Source organism: Garra rufa, chromosome 23, assembly GCF_049309525.1.
Source record: "Garra rufa chromosome 23, GarRuf1.0, whole genome shotgun sequence".
NCBI lineage: Eukaryota > Metazoa > Chordata > Actinopteri > Cypriniformes > Cyprinidae > Garra > Garra rufa.
This window is the reverse complement of record NC_133383.1, coordinates 32,694,052-32,711,868: the sequence shown is the minus strand read 5'-3', so window position 1 is coordinate 32,711,868 and position 17,817 is coordinate 32,694,052. Positions and strand designations below refer to the sequence as shown.

Genomic DNA, 17,817 nt, shown 5'->3' with positions numbered 1-17,817 from the left:
GCAACTATGTATTTACAGACTTGAATAAATGTCTTTGGTAAGTTTCCTTTTTTTAGAATCTCTCACACAAATCTCTGCATACCTAGAAAGTAACAACGTACTTCTGTAAAAATAGATCTGAAAAAAGAAGATAAAAAGACAAAAATGCACAATTTGTATGTTTACATGTTGTTAAAAATGAAAAATGAAGAATTGGTACATTGTAACGCCAGGCCAGCAGAGGGAGCCCTTACTCACACTGACTGTTGCTGCTCCCTCTGCTGCCTCTATGGTTTCTTCCTGTTTGGCAGCCATTTAAGGAGGGCCATGCCAAACAGGCCCTCGCGAAATATTGTTTTGCTTTTGCGGACTCTACCAAGCATTTTCTTGTTTCATTGCCTTGTTGTTACTGCCATTGCCATTGTTCTGTTTTGTTTCATAGCCATAGTTTTCATTGTTTCATTGTTCTGTTTATTTGTTACTTTGAACTGTTCACTTGGATTCTGACCCTCACCTGTATTATTGGTTTACGCTTTTGTCTTGCCTAGTGTATTACTGTTTGCTGGTATTTTGACCCTGCCTGTCTGGACCACGATCCGTTCAATAAAGCTCACAGTTGGATCTTCAACGCTGTCGTCGAGTCCCTGTTACATATATATGGGTTGGTCCATGTACATTTAAAGGAGAAATTCACTTAAGAGATTTATTTATCATACAGTGTAGATAGCTTCACTAGCCTTATGGTTTCAGGCATGCAAATAATTAAATACATTAGCACAATAATGATAATGTCACGTATCCCCGATCTCGTATGCTGGCGATAGGACCAACAATAGCGTATTATTTACTCACCCTTTATGCATCCTAGGTGTATATGACTTCCTTCTTTCAGACGAATGCAATCGGCGTTATATTAAATCAATTCTGGCACTCATAGAACAGCATAGACTGAAAATAAGTCGATCCATAATAAAAAAAAATGCCTCGCATGGCTCCCGGGCGGTCGGTAAAAGCCTCCTTTAGCGATCAGATGTGTTTGTGTAAAAAAAAAAAATATATATATATATATATATATCTCCATATAATAGAATATAATCTAGTTTGCTGCTTTGGGAAGGGGCGCAGCAGGGCGGAACGCTGTCTATGCTGTTTGCCAATCACAACGCAGTGGGACTTCTGACCAATCACAATACTTTTGACTTTTCGGAAGGCGGAACCCGGAACTAATTGAGCCGTTTGTGCCAGCCTGGGGAGAAAGCTATTGTAATAATGGAAATTATGTGAAAAATAATGTGTTTTTCGAACAACTAAGCATGAGAGCATGTTCAAGTACACCTCAAAAACAGAATAAAGACTTTGTAAAGGAGCATAATAGGACCCCTTTAATTAATCCGTTGCAAAAATTTGCAAAACAATACAGAATGGAAACTCTCACTCTCCACTCTCATAGAGAGTGTCACGCCGTTTGAACTGTTTGTCTTTTTTTGTCCAGTGTTTCCCCCCTTTGGACTGTCTGTTTGGTTTCTCCCATGCCCATATTTGGTCTTCCTGCTCGTTTGTGTGATCCCCTCCACCTGTGTGTACAAGGACCTTGGCGTTCACTTGAATGGTGGTTCTGAACTGTCAAAACACCTCTCAAAATGCTTGTAAGGAATGCGAAAAACGCGAAAAAACGAATCGTCAATTTTTTTATGACGGAACATTTCGGACGACCATACCTGGTTCCCTCAGTTCACACTCGACTGGTCTACCGAACACATCCCCTGCGATCTCCAGACTCATGCTTTGTTCCACGGACTCCAGGATCCCTGCCTGCTCTAATGAACTTTGCTACACGCTCATCCTAAGGACTGTTCAGATAGAATACTTACCATCATTGCATCCTGCATTCTGTTTACAACTCTGTTGTCAATAAACCTATCGTCATTACATCTACTCGCCTTTGCCTCCGATTCCACAATTCACAAATCATTTCTCTGAGGTTTTCAGTACTACAAGCAGCAGACTCATCGTTTCTCATCAGCTGTTTCGTTTACAACAGGGGACTTCTTTGGTGAATGAATACTCACTCCATTTTCGCACACTGGCGGCGGCTAGTGGATGGAATTAGATCGCACTGGGCGCTTATAGGCAAGGACTCCATCCGGAAATCCGCTCCACTATGGCTCTATATGACAATTCCATCAGTCTGGAGACCTTCCTACAACGTACCTCCCGACTGTCAGACCCCCACGCCCAATGGTGAGTACCAATCATGCTGAAATAAATACAGCTCGACTGACTCAGATACCAGTGACTCTTCATACTGCTGTTACGAACCTTGTGTTTTTCCACTCTGATTGATTCAGGCGCCTCAGGAAACTTCATCTCGCAGGAATGTCTAAATCAACTACATCTCTCACGTCAACGTCACTATCCCGAATATGCCATGAAAACCATCCAGGGAAAACCACTTGGGCGTGGGTGGATTCATCACTCTTCACCACCCGTCACTTTGCAAGTCAGATTATTTCAACAAGAGGAAATTCAATTTCTGGTACTGTAGGATTCCACCGTGAAGCATTATCCTGGGACGCCCCTGGCTACAATTACATCATCATCATCATCATAAGTTGGAGTAAGCACTGTTTCAACCACTGTTTATCTAACCTCCCTCGACCTCTTTACCCTTTTTCGGTGTCCTCGGCATCTACACAGATCTAAAGTCCAGATCCAGAATGTCTTCCTGAAATCCCAGCGGAGTACATGGCATTCCAGGATTTGTTAAGCAAGCAAGCTGCCACACATCTTCCACCACAATGGCCATGGGAATGCACCATCGACTTGCTACCTGGGGCTCAATTACCTAAGGGACGCGTCTGTCCCCTTTCCAACCCGAAGCAGCAGGCAATTGAGGAGTATATTAAAGAGGCACTTACACAAGGTTTCATCAGACCATCGATCTCGCACTTCAAGCTTCTTCTTCGTGGGCAAGAAGGATGGAGGTCTGCGTCCCTGCATTGATTACCAGCAGCTCAACTCACAGATCATTTAGCAGCCTTACCCGCTCCCCCTGGTACTGGCCACCCTCGAGGAGCTTCGTGGATCTCACATTTTCACAAAGCTGGACCTGTGGAGTGCTTACAACCTCGTTCGTATTCGTGAGGGAGACGAGTGGAAGACGGCCTTTATCACACCTACTGGCCATTACTTTGGTTATGCCGTATGGTTTGTCCATCAGTCCCTCCGTCTTTCAAACGTTTATGAATAAGGTGTTCCTCTGAGTTCCTTCATTGGTTTGTGGTAGTCTATATTGATGATCTTTTGATTTACTCCCGGAACTTGGCTGAAAATCGCCAGCACATCCAGCAGGTGCTCCATCAACTCCGCAAACACAACCTGTACCTTAAGTTTGAGAAATGTGAATTCCATAAACCATCCGTCCAGTTCTTGGGTTACAACATCAGTGCAGAGGGTGTGCAGATGGACCAGGGGAAAGTTCAAGCCATCAAGAACTGCCCCCAACCCACCAGCATCAAAGAGCTCCAGCGTTTTCTCGCATTCTCCAATTTGTACAGACGTTTCATCAAGGACTACAGTTTCATTACCGCCCCGCTGACCTCCCTCCTGTGGGGCCACCCTAAACATCTCAACTGGAACCCTACTGCCCACTAGGCTCTCCAACAGTTTAAGGACATTTAGTACCGCTCCACTATTACAACATCCTGATCCCGAATGTCCCTTCGTCGTAGAGGTTGACGCATCCACCATCGGCGTCGGAGCGGTGCTCTCTCAAGCGGTCGACGAATCCTCTATCCTCCATCTCTGTGCCTACTTTTCACATAAGCTGTCTCCGACGGAGCAAAATTATGATGTAGGAAATCGGGAACATTTTATCTCCAGGAAGCCAAACGTCTCAACCCACGCCAGGCTAGGTGAGCCCTTTTTCAAACCAGATTCAAGTTGCAGATCACCTACCACCCAGGCTCCAAGAATGTCACTGCTGACGCTTTATCCTGACAATTCTCCAGTGATTCCCCCTCTGAAACAGAACCCATCATCCCACCGCAACTTATAGTTAGCACCATCGAGTGGGATTTAGATCAGTGGATACCATCAGGTACGTCCAGAGCTGCTCAGTCTGTGCTATTTCTAACTCTTCCCGTCATCTACCCACAGGAAAGCTGGTACCACAACCCATAACGCAAAGGCCCTGGTCCCACATTGGGGTAGACTTCGTGACGGATCTCCCCAACTCAGAGGGTAACACGTGTGTTGGTTATTGACGACCGATTCTCTAAATCCTGCAAATTTCTCCCCCTGAAAAGGCTACCTACAGCCATGGAGACAGCAGAACACCCTTCCAATGCATACTCTGTTATCAGCCTCCCCTGTTTCCCTGGACAGAGGAACCCTCGAATGTTCCGGCTGTAGACCACTGGTTTCGAGAGAGCGAGAGAGTGTGGGACTCATCGTCACTACAGCAAGCTATCCGCAGACACAAAAATTTTGCAGATGCTAGAAGCAGGGCCACTCCCTTATACCAACCTGGAGATAAAGTGTGGCTCTCCACAAGAGACATACATCTGCGGCTGCCTTGCCGCAAGCTGAGTCCCCACTACATCCGTCCGTTTAAGATACTGAGGCAGATCAACGATGTGACATTCCAGCTTCAGCTCCCATCCAGGTACCGAATTCACCCTACCTTCCATGTGTCACTCCTTAAACCATTTTCTCCCTCTGCCACAGACACCACTGGAGCTGAAGCGGAGCCCCCTCCTCCGGAAGTCCTGGATCAACCAACTATCTATACCATCAACGAGATCCTGGATTCACGGCGCCGAGGGGGTCACCTGGAATATCAGGTCGAATGGGAGGGGTATGGCCCGGAGGAATGATCCTGGGTAACCAGAGATGACATGCTCGATGCCCAGTTATTGCTGGATTTCCACGGCAGCCACCCAGATTGTCCTACCCCTCACGATCACGGCCACCCTCGGTGTCGCATGAGGGCATCGGGAGCCACTCCTGGAGGAGGGGGTAATGTCAGTCTTTCACCACAGCCACCTCCTCAAACCACTTCCACCGAAGCACTGCCCACTCATTCATCTTCTACGGAGTTCTGATTACACTCACCTGACTTCAATCACCACTCCCCTATATATACCTGGTTCCCTCAGTTCATACTCGTCTGGTCTACCAATCACATCCCCTGCGATCTCCTGACTCATGCTTTGTTCCACGGACCCCTGGTTCCCTGCCTGCTCTAATAAACTTTGCTACACGCTCATCTGTTCAGATAAGAACACTTACCATCATTGCATCCTGCATTTTGTTTACATTCCTTTGGTCTGGAAGTGAACTTCTCCTTTAAGGAGACAAGGAGAGTTTGTCTGCACACGCCCCTGCTTCTTAAAAAAAAAGAGCTGAACTTTGCAAGAAGGATTGGGGCACTCTTGTTCTAGGTCAAGGGGTACAGTTGAAAAAGCTATCAGGGAGAGGCTAAGAGATATACAGGTATAGAGCAGGCTGTACTTTTTAAATTCATTAAACAAAATTAGAAATTAACATTAAAGTATATGCAGTCACAGTGCCCTCCACTAATATTGTCACCCTTGTTCACACCTTTTGATCTTTCATTCAAAAAATTCTAACCTGTCAATAAAGTAAAACAATAGAATCTGGGGGTGAAATCTCATTATGAAATAAATGTTTTTTTCACATTAGCCACTATTATTGTCACCCAATTATTGCAGCGTCCTTTTCCCAAGATAACAGTTGAGTTTTCTCCAACAATGTCTAATGAGTGACACAATTTTGTGTTGATTTTGATGTTTGTTTTGGATCATTGTCCTGCTGGAAGATGCAACCATGGCCCATAATAAGATTTCTAACAGAGGCAGTCGAGTTTTGATTTTTTTATCTGCTGGTACAGTATTTGATAGAATTTATGAAGCCATGTATCTAAACAAGATGTCTAGGACCTCCGGCAGAAAAATAGGCCAACAACATTAAAGACCCAGCAGTATTTTTAACCGTGGACTTGGGGTACTTTTTTATCCCTGTCTGCACCAAAACCATCTGGAGGGTTAGCTGCCAAAAAGCTAATTTTTAGTTTCATCTGACCATATAAGCCAGTCCTGTTTGAAGTTCCAATCATGTCTGACAAGTGAATAAGCTGGAGTTTGTTTTTGGGTGAGCCTGGAGGACTTTTCTTGAAAAACTCAACATGTGGTGATGTAGGGGCCGTTTGATCATTTTATTTTAGGCTTTCTGACCCCAAGACTCAACAACTCTCTGCAATTCTCCAGCTGTGATCCTTGGAGGGTCTTTGGCCACTCAAACTCTCCTCCTTATTGTGCATTAGGATGATATAGACACACATCCTCTTTTAGGCAGATTTGTAACATCTTTAGTTGATTGGAACTTCTTAATTATTGCCCTGATGGTGGGAATGGGGATTCTCAATGCTTTAGCTCTTTTCTTACAGCCGCTTTCTATTTTGTGAAGCTCAACAAACTTGTTCTGCACATCAGAACTACATTCTTTGGTTTTACTTCTTGTGATGGATGATTAAGGGAATTTGGCCTTTGTGTTCCTCATAATATAATCATGTGGAACAAAAAGTCATGGCTGGACAATTTATATAATGAAATAAAAGATCTAAAGGATAAACAATACAGAATTATTTTCAGTCACATTTGCTTATATTTACCAAGGGTGCCAATATTAGTGGAGGGCACTGTATGTATATGTTTTATATTGTGAACACCCAGTGGGCAGCTGTAGGTCTCAGTAATTTATGTTAAGCGCTCAGCTGATATATTTATTAATACAGTTACCACATGAGCACCTCAATAAACCGGTTTGTTGATGGATAAACATTGGTTAATGCTGATGTAGAGGAATTACACACTTACATCACATAATATATGACAAACTGAGTAAAAACTTTTCACTAAGAAACATCTTGCTTAAGTTGTCCTTGTGATGGAGGACTGGGTTGATCACCTAGTCCATCCAAAGTTTTATTGGACTTGAACTGAAATGGTAAAACCGATGCCATCCTTACAGTATTTACAATTGTTGAAGATAGAGAAAGTTTCCAGAACTGACATTCAGAGATGGTAATGGGCGTTTCGTTTCCGACACAAGCTGTCAAGTAGTAGACCAATCGCAACAGACTGGGCCATCTGACCAATCTATTATTGGCCTATTGCTTATGCTTGAACACGGATCTCTTCCAGCTGCGCGGAAGGATGCTAAACGCCGTCCAAGCCCATCTTGAAAGTGAAGTCTTGAGTTGTTTCCACCAGCGTGACATTTTGTTTTCTTCACAAAAGGTTGCCCATGGGCTTTTTCTGTTTTATGTTTGAAAAATGAAGGTGAATTACAATGTATATTATGAGAAACTCAAAAGTGTTTTAGATGCATTTAAACATGTTATAGGAGTCCTTCAGAGACATCCAAAACAAAATTTGTAACATTTAAAATAGCATAATAGCACCTTTACCCAGGTGAAGGAAATTTCAAATTTACTGTACTCGATTTTGTTTTAGCTTTTAATGCTTCAGTTGAAATTTTGTTCACATTTTTACATTGCATAAATCAGTGTTTCTGTGTAGTCTGCCTGGGTCAGTCTCATGGAATATCAGTCAGATATTAGTGTTATTGATCAGAAACCACAGTCTCTCCTCAAGACCACATTCGACCCAATTCCACTACAACCCCTGGCAAAAAGTATGCAATCACCCCACTTCGAAGTTGTTCACCTATATTTTTTACTTCATACCAAATAAACGAATCATAGATATGACACAAAACAATTTTTGTTTAATAATTTTGTTAACATTCAGTTTATGTGAAACATACCTTCAACAAATAAAATTAAGCTCTTTTAATTAATGAAAAAAAAAATCCATATCAAGTACAGAAAACATTATGTAATCAATCAATTTTGAAGAAAAGATTATGTAATCATCGACCAAAAAAAACATTTTTTTTTTTTTGCTCCTCTTCTGGCATTTAATTTGACGGCCTGAATTCTTTAGGGTATGGACTTCACTAATGAAAAACAATTCTCTTCATCATCAAGCTGGTTCCAACTTATAGAATAGCAGTTGACAGATCAGCTTTGCAAGATGGAGCCTTGTCATGGACCAGTTTTTCAATTTCCACCATAGATTTTCAATCAGATTTGGACTGTTTGCAGGCCATGTCACCGAGTTGATGTGCCGTTCCTGAAGAAAAGCTTTAACACTCGTTGCTCTGTGGCAAGTTGCATTATCACACTAAAATTATCACCAACTACTTTTCTATTGATGGAATGAGAAAAGTTTACAAAGTTTCAGTGTAAACCTGTAAATTGACTGTTGAGGTAAGGATTGCCATTTCCCCTGGTCTTTTATATAACATGTAACCCCATATTATAAATGAGTTGGAAAATTTAATAGTTTTCTTTAGATATTTTATTAGAATAGCACAAGACGAAAAGTTTTACGTTTCAACCACTTCATACGTTTCAAAGGCTTTTATGGACAATTACATGACATTTATGCAAAGAGTCAGTATTTGCAGTGTTGGCCCTTCTTTTTCAGGACCTCTGCAATTCGACTGGGCATGCTCTCAATCAACTTCTGGGCCAAATCCTGACTGATAGCAACCCATTCTTTCATAATCACTTCTTGGAGTTTGTCAGAATTAGTGGGTTTTTGTTTGTCCACCCGCCTCTTGAGGATTGACCACAAGTTCTCATTGGGATTAAGATCTGGGGATTTTCCAGGCCATGGACCCAAAATTTCAACGTTTTGGTCCCCGAGCCACTTAGTTATCACTTTTGCCTTATGGCACAGTGCTCCATCGTGCTGGAAAATGCATTGTTCTTCACCAAACTGTTGTTGGATTGTTGGAAGAAGTTGCTGTTGGAGGATGTTTTGGTACCATTCTTTATTCATGGCTGTGTTTTTGGGCAAAATTGTGAGTGAGCCCACTCCCTTGGATGAGAAGCAACCCCACACATGAATTGTCTCAGGATGCTTTACTGTTGGCATGACACAGGACTGATGGTAGCGCTCACCTTTTCTTCTCCGGACAAGCCTTTTTCCAGATGCCCCAAACAATCGGAAAGAGGCTTCATCGGAGAATATGACTTTGCCCCAGTCCTCAGCAGTCCATTCGCCATACTTTTTGCAGAAGATCAATCTGTCCCTGATTTTTTTTTTTTTTTTGGAGAGAAGTGGCTTCTTTGCTGCCCTTCTTGACACCAGGCCATCTTCCAAAAGTCTTGGCCTCACTGTGCGTCAGATGCGCTCACACCTGCCTGCTGCCATTCCTGAGCAAGCTCTGCACTGGTGGCACTCCGATCCCGCAGCTGAATCCTCTTTAGGAGACCTTCTTAACAAGAATTGAACCTTATTCCTTGAAGTTATTGATGATCCTATAAATTGTTGATTTAGGTGCAATCTTAGTAGCCACAATTTCCTTGCCTGTGAAGCCATTTTTATTCAACGCATTCTTTGCAGGTCACCATGGTTAACAATGGAAGAACAATGATTTCAAGCATCACCCTCCTTTTAACATGTCAAGTCTGCCATTCTAACCCAATCAGCCTGACATAAAGATCTCCAGCCTTGTGCTGGTCAACATTCTCACCTGAGTTAACAAGACGATTACTGAAATGATCTCAGCAGGTCCTTTAATGACAGCAATGAAATGCAATGGAAAGTTTTTTTCGGGATTAACTTAATTTTCATGGCAAAGAAGGACTATGCAATTCATCTGATCACTATTCATAACATTCTGGAATATATGCAAATTGCTATTATAAAAACTTAAGCAGCAACTTTTCCAATTTCTAATATTTATGTAATTCTCAAAACTTTTGGCCATGTCTGTAAATCTCACCCTTTTTTGCCATACCCCATGATGGATTTCCATCTTGAAAGAGTTTTATAATCCTTTCCATCATTTCAACTGACAGCTTTCTTGTTGGGGCCATGGTTCCTTACAATTGGCCAAGATCAAAAGTTGGTTAAGGTCTGTAAGCACTGCTGACTAATTAGCCATTTAGAATGTTTAGATATTTGTTTTTAGAAATAAAAAATTACAAGCTGATTCCGTAATTTTTTCCTCAACATTGAATGATTCCATAATGTTTTTCTCTACTTGATATGGAAAATAATTTTCCATTAATTCAACAATTTTAATTTCATTTGTTTTAGGTATGTTTCCCATACCAGAGTGTTGAATAATTAAACAAGAATTGTTTTGTGCCATATCTGTGGTTTATTTGTTATAAAGGGTGAACAAAAAAAAGGGTGAACTTCTTATAAGTGTAGTGATTCCATCATTTTTGCCAGGGGTTGTAGGTAATTTATTCAGCCATCCATTGTGTCTCTAGACACATGAACCAGCTAACCAGCTAGGATCACTAGAAACTTTCCTGAGATACAAACTTGCATTTGTGAGGAAAATTATTTATTTATTTAATTTATTATTTTTAATTACTGTAAATTTTATCTGACAATTCTGACTTTTTTTCTGAGATAATTCACAATTCTGACTAATTATGAGTTTATAAACAGTGTTTGCTCACAAAAAACTTTTGTGATGGAAATAAAGAGGTGAAAGAAAGAAAACAACATTTCAATGCAAATGCATTTTTTTGAGGGAAAGATAATATTTTTGTGAGCAAACACTTTCTAGATAGAACACAATACTTCTGTAAGATATTTTTTTTCATACAGTTTTGCAAAAAAAAAAAAAAAAAAATTTTGTGAGTTTACATCTCGCAATTCTGACTGAGATCCTGACTTCTGACTATTGTGTAGAAAGTAACGAATATGCTTCGGGAAATGTATCGGAGTAAAAGTAGGCTGAAAAATAAAAACTCAAGTAAAGTACAGATACTCCCCAAAAATACTTTGTCACATTACACCACTGGTCAGGATTGTTCGATGAACCTAACACATTGTAATGCAGCTTCACAAAAGAGGCTTTTATTAAAGTATGTAACAATATTGAACCCAATAATAATGCCACAACTTGGGAGTTATCAGGTGACTGGAAACCTGCGATTAATGACTAAATATTTGTGGGGGAAAAAATCTGGAAATGAAGACCTCTATTGGCTCCCTACAGGTGTGCATCTGACAATCTGTCTTCCACAAAACCTTGGTGACAAAGCTGCAATGTCCTTTGACATTTCTCACTGGTTAATCTCAAACTAGCCACAAAGTGTACAATTTTCTTAACCCACACTGATCATTGCTGTCCATTTGGCATAGTTGAGGAATAACATTTATTAACCATACTGAGACCAACAACACAAAAGCAATTTATTGAGGCTTCAGGTTTGTTCTGTAATTTTCAGTCTAAACACTCATATCATCAAGACAGATGACACATATTTTTCAGCACAGGCCAGAACAGCAGCTCCACAAATCTTAGAAATGTGGATGGAGCATTTGTCAGGACCATAAGCATGACTTGGAACAGATACAGGGTACTTCCAGTGGTAAAGGCAGAATGCTTTCCTTCTCATATGACTCCCATTCAACTCGCCAAATGAGTAACAAGTTACAACAAATGTTTGATTCAAACTTACCGATTCAAAATTACTATACTCGCCACTTTAACTACACTTACCACAACAATTATGTGACCTTGCTCAAATACTGAGTGCTCACAGCTTCAAACCTGGGCCCATATTCACAAAACACTTTATATTACCACTAAGAGTTCTCCTAAATAGCAGTAAAAGTTTTTAGCTAAGAGTTTTCTCTTAAAACCTATTAACAAAGCTGCTGAGATGATCTTTTACTAAAGAATAGAGAGAGGTCTTAAGCTAAGAGTAGGGGCGGGGTTGACCTCATTGCTATGAATGATGTCAGCATGCTTATTAACTATGCACACAATGATTGGCTGATAGGGGAGGGGTCTCTTTCAGAGATTTATTCATAGAAATATTGTAGAGCACAATATTGTTATATTCAAATAAAGGTTTAAAATAAAAATGCTGCCACATTCAAATAAAGATTTTAAAATGCAGGCTGTCACTAATTAAGCAAGTATATGTTCAGCCAATTGTCAGCAGTATTACATACGCGCTTCTCATAAACAATTAGCGGAAATACATATAAACAGAGTAGAATAATCATGGCAAAGAGTAAGACATGCAAACTTAAAAGAAAACCAAACTGGATGCAAGAACAGCTGTTACTTCTTGCCCAACTTGTTAATAAAAACAAGGGTATAATCAAGGGAAAATTTGGAGTTGGAATAACCTCCAAAACCAAAAAAAGATGCATGTGCAAATAAATGCAGCGTGTTTCTACTGTGTTTACGTTCCAAGGCGGATTGGCGGCAACAGCCATTTTAGCCCTGCTGAAAAAAAACTATAGAACCCATCACAGAATTTGTAATGGTTTTACTGGTTTTAATGGTAACTGTAATGGTGCCTGTTTATCTCTATTGGTATTTGGTCACCTTCTATTGTTGGCTTGTTAAAACCACTAAATTCTAATTGAATATGTCCCAAAACACACTACAGGAAACCATTTTTTTATGGTTTTAATGGTTAAAAAGGGATGGTTTGTAATAGTATTTGTAGTGGAAACCGTTTGTATTGTTTTTTTTTCAGCAGACAGGATAGATTTGGTCTTAGTGACTTAGCCCCGTCTTTCTGAAACGCTTAGTTTTTTCCAAAACTCACCATTGATGGAAACCGAGGTGTTCTGTGATTGGCCAGCCATCCGGTGCGTTGTGATTGGCTGAATACCTCAAGCGTGTGACGGAAATGTTACGCCCCTTACCATGCCGTTTCTCGGCGTAATGAGACAGAAACAATAAGACTCATTGTAACGAGGCATTTGTTGCATCCAGTGGGGGCATAACTACTGATTATAATGACTTATACTGTCATTTTACGCGTTGCGTTGCGTCACTTACTGCAACTTAACATTTTAAGTTGACTAAACTTTTTTGAGTTGACTGAACTTAAAACTATAAGGCAGCCAGGTAACAAATTATTTTAAGTTGATTCAACAAATTGTTTTTTGCAGTGTACAATTTACATACAGTATTATACAATATTAATTAATTGTATACTATTTTGTTAAAGCAACTCTTAAGTGGCACTACTAAAGTCATGACACAAATACAGACCAGTCTGTATATAAAGTACTTTATTTTGTATTCTCATATAAATTGATCCCAAAATAGCTAAATAGCTTTGCTCTAGCAATTGCAATTAGATAGTAAGCGACTATCATAAAACTGCAGTGTGTCATACTTTTGGTTTTCTAGGAGCTCATTTTGAATGTGGGCCATTTGAATGCAAAATAAAGATGGGATTATGGGATAATCTGTGAAAGGACAGGGGATTATGACTGGGCTATCTCTGTAACCCTTCTGAGATATGTGCCCTGACTTAACTTCAGCTCTCATACTCATCTGCCACAGATCCAGCTCGTGTGCTGTCCTACAAATTAATTATCTGTAGTACACACTCAAAAGTGTATGCAATACAATAAAAACAAAACAAAAAGATTAAATGAACAGTAATGCTTAGCATATGATGTGATTAGACTTTTCTTTGAAGCATTAACTTTGGATTTTGAGTGAATGATATTACGCACTGTTATAAAACAATGAAAACATTACCAAGTAGAAAACTAATCGTAGTATAAAAAAAAGAAAAAACTTAACTACAATGTGCTAGCAGGTCTTCATCATATATTCCACTTCGGCTAAAGCCAGGGTTCTTTCAGTATTACCTTATCCTATAGGGAATTGTAAATCAATAAGTTTCAATAAAGAAAATGAATTAACGTTATTATCCGACACAAGGATGGAATTTGTAGTTCCCTTAGGAATCAAAGCCTTTAAAATCAATTCATTTCTTTGCCATTATTGAAATTGAAAAATAAAATGATTTTGAAAGCAAGTGCTTTAAATATGGTTACGAATTTAAGTAAACATTATTTACTTGTCTTTGAAATTATTATTGCAACACTTATTGCTTATATATCATGACATATATCATGACATTAGATCACAATCTAAATCTCACAAAAAGCCATTTAGAATTCTCAACGTCAAATTCTCATAATACCACGCAAAAAGTGGACAGATATCTCAGGTCATGAGGAGAGGAGAACATAGACCCTGCGTCCCAATGTGCATACTATCCACCCTATCTGCCCTAAATAGTATTGAAAATTAGGGTGAATAGTATGCACATTGGGATGCAGGCTCAGTGAAGGACTGAAAGTACAATGACCTTTACTAACCTCATCAGAAGGCAGCAAAACCAGCAGAGTGGTCATTAAACACACTCAACAGGCGTGCAAGTGTAACTTCTGGAATGCTCAAGGCACACTCAAGCTTAACAAGTTATTGAATCTATTGTACTATTTTATGAGTGAGAAAACACAAAGCAACATTGAGCTCATGAACATCTCAAAGCTTCTTACAGCATTACTGCTGCACACAGTCGATGAAGCAATACTTGGAATTGGAGGATTTCATTTTGCGACCACAACTGATGCCAAATTCAAACAAAGGCAGCTCAATTACAAAGCCAAATACATATTCAGTTTTCTAGCAGCAGACATGCTGTTATGTTGCTGGTCTCATAACCATTAATAACCAAAACAAATTCACTTATGTGTAGTGCTAAAACATCAAGCCTTCATTAAAAGACAATGGATGAATTAGTATGATAAATATGTAAGCATAACAACCTGTGTAGCTTCTCAAAAGAATACACGCTCATACTAAAATCGGTAGGTAACCAGGTTAGCAGACAAAATGTGTCAGTATAGCTGACTTTAGGATGCCTTTCATCAAAATACTAACACCTCATCTAACCGTTAAACCTCATATTCCATCTGTACATAAAGGTTTTGTGATGTAACATGAATCAGAGCTAATCAAAGTGAACTCAAGAGTCCATCAAGCCAAAAGTACCCTGGAATCACTAGGGTTGGCTTTAATGCATAGGCAACAAGGTTGAACAGGAATTTGTGTAATCCATCAGAATCTGGTGATGACATTAGTGGCAATAATCTCTGCAGAAATTCTGCCAAAAACACAGATTTGAAAGCACTGACAGTCCAGCTTTTAAATAATTCTTTTGCATGACGTGAGCCTGAAGGAGTGCCACAAATTCACAATCACTGTTGCGTCCATCCATGACGGTCGTGTTGAGCTGCTCAAACAAGTTTTAATCCAACATTGCATCTAAGTGTCTGACATAGAGAGGATGTATGCTTACCTAGTCTGCTAAATGAACATCAGATGGCAAAATAGTTAGTAAATGCATGCTAAAGTGGTCTGCAGCTAAGTACAGTGACACCAGAATATTGTCATGTAAACACCATCAGATTACCATATGACAGCTTTACTGTACTTGTCTATAGGGCTGAATTTCTAATCAAATTTCTAATTCTAATCACGATTACGGATGACACAATTACATATTTTTTCAAAACCGTGATTACAAAAAAAAGTACATTACTCTGCGTGCTTATGAGGCATGTTCAGAGCATGTCACGTTGTGAGAGGCGAATCAATATTGTTATTGCGTTCACATCAAAATACAGAGAATAATTATTCATAACAAATTATTCTGAATTATGAATGCATATTAAAATAATTTTTTTCATCAGCTGGTCACAATGCACAACACTGCTGAATGCATATGCAAACAAGTACAGATGAGAAGCGCATGGTGAAGCACCTGAGAGACGCTCTGGATGAAAGCGCACTTTTATTCTCTGACAGCAGATGGTGCTAAACATAATGCAGCAGTTACCCCGAAAACCCTGTAAACAAAAAAGCTTTCTGTTTCTTAAAAGTGTTTAAAAGACTTAAATAGCCATTCAGATTTGTGTATTTGCTATGGTGTTTATCACAGCGTCAAATACTTAAATATTTAGACTTAATAGTTTATTTATTTTCAAACTTTTTTACATTTTAATCTGGACTACAACATGCCCTAGATATTGTTTGAAAGTGTTTTAATTCTTCATTGTTCAGTCAAACTTTACATTAGGGCTTCATTAGTTTACTAAATTAGTCTGTCAATGAAACGTTCTTCTAAACATTCATTAATCTTAGGTAATTGCAATTTTTAATAACAAATTGTTCGAATCAAAAGTGTTATTTATTGAGCTAACATGAACTATGAGTTGTATTTTTTAACAAAGAGCTTTGCTCATTGTGAATATTAATGCATTAACTAAGGTTAACTAATGAGATACCTTGGATTAAGTCATACCTATTGGTCTTAATAATTATTTTGCACTTTAATCCGTGAACATTTTTTAACTTTATACATTTTTTTGTGCATTGCTTTATTCTATTTAAATGTTCAGTTATTTTTGTTATAAGAAATATTTATTAAACCTGTTATACTGTATTATGACAACACTTTTTTGCAAATAAAGTTCAACATCATGATAATACCGTATACCGCGATAAAAGTTAATTATCAATTAATTATCAACATGAAAATTTGATACCAGTATATCCCTATGCATATTGCATATTATTACTTGTTTTATTTAAAGAAACCAAACCAATATCGTTGACATTTGTGGCAACGAGAAACACAATAAAAGTTTTTCAGAAAGAGTGTTTTCAGCTTGTTTTTTATTTTTATATAAAATTATGGCATGCAGTTGCTTCTAGCAATGCTATTTAAAACGTCAATCAATGTAAATTGTGATTAATAATCGCAATTACAATTTCAAGGGAAAATCGACAATTTTGTGCAGCCCTACTTGTCCATGAGCTCCACTTTAGCCTCAATATCAACAGGAGACCAAACAAAAAGCAAAGCAACAACAACAACAACAAAGTTCTAGTTTAGTTTCGCTAGTGTCACTGAACCAACTCACACGTGGATATGAACATATGATCATCCAGCAGACAGTTAAAGGGTCTTACCGCAATCCTGACAGAGCACCTGGCTCACATCCTTCCTCACGGTGCGCTTGGTCTCCACCGGAGGGAAAACTGCCGTGAACACGGACGTGTCATTTGTGGGTTCCATAAAGAACATGTACCGGATCCCAGTGTTGAGGTGGAAACATCTACCACCTTCAAACCAAAGGAGAGACACCACAGAGTCCTTGAGCAGCCCTCCTGCCTTTAGCTGCCACACCTGCTGTACTCTGACGCGCACCTGACGCGACGCGTTCACCTGCGGCTCTCTCTGCGCTTCAGTCCAGTTCCGCTCTGCTCGCTCTTCCTCCTGAAGCTTCCCCTCAAACACGACCCCCGAGCGGCGTGCGAGCTCCTGCACTGACGCCGCGGGCGGAGAACAAGCGAAGCTCCCGCACCGGACCACACGCGTCCACAGGGACAAACATACCGCCACTCCACAGACAGCGGAGACCGAGAAAGAACAGCGTCTTGACGGAATAGTCCACATCCTCGCGCGCGCGTTTCTTGCGTTCAGCTAAATGAATTAAAGTGGACCAGAAGAAGTGAATAGAGGAGCGTGGGTTTTGTTGGCTCTTCAGCTGATCGTATTACAAGAGGCGGGGTGAGGGATCTCAGCCGCGTGCGAGGAGGATTTCCCCACCGCGACGCGACAAAGTACGGGACATTTGTCGCGTCGTATGTGGAATTACCGACGTAATTCACTATTTGTGTTCAGTTTGTGTTTTAAATATATTAAATATGAAATACTCAAAACTCTAAAAAAAAAAAAAAGTCATCTTCCACAACATTTAAGTTTTTTAACAGCTTTTAAAACATAAATAATGAAACAGCAACATTTTGAAAGCAACACAGATTTCAAGCCACTGTTTAAGACAAACCATAATTACAGTATAAATGTATAACATA

The 17,817-nt window shown here is 39.6% G+C and overlaps 1 protein-coding gene across 4 annotated transcripts in view; it reads right to left on the bottom strand.

Moving 5' to 3' along the window:
* Positions 1 to 17,817, bottom strand: part of nrg1 (neuregulin 1) — a 134,113-nt gene extending 116,296 nt beyond the window's left edge. For all 4 annotated transcript variants that reach the window (XM_073829345.1, XM_073829343.1, XM_073829344.1 and 1 more), the window contains exon 1: positions 16,912 to 17,817. In XM_073829345.1, coding sequence (XP_073685446.1) covers positions 16,912 to 17,398 — 487 coding nt within the window. In that variant the 5' untranslated portion in view covers positions 17,399 to 17,817. The remainder of the gene's footprint in view (positions 1 to 16,911) is intronic.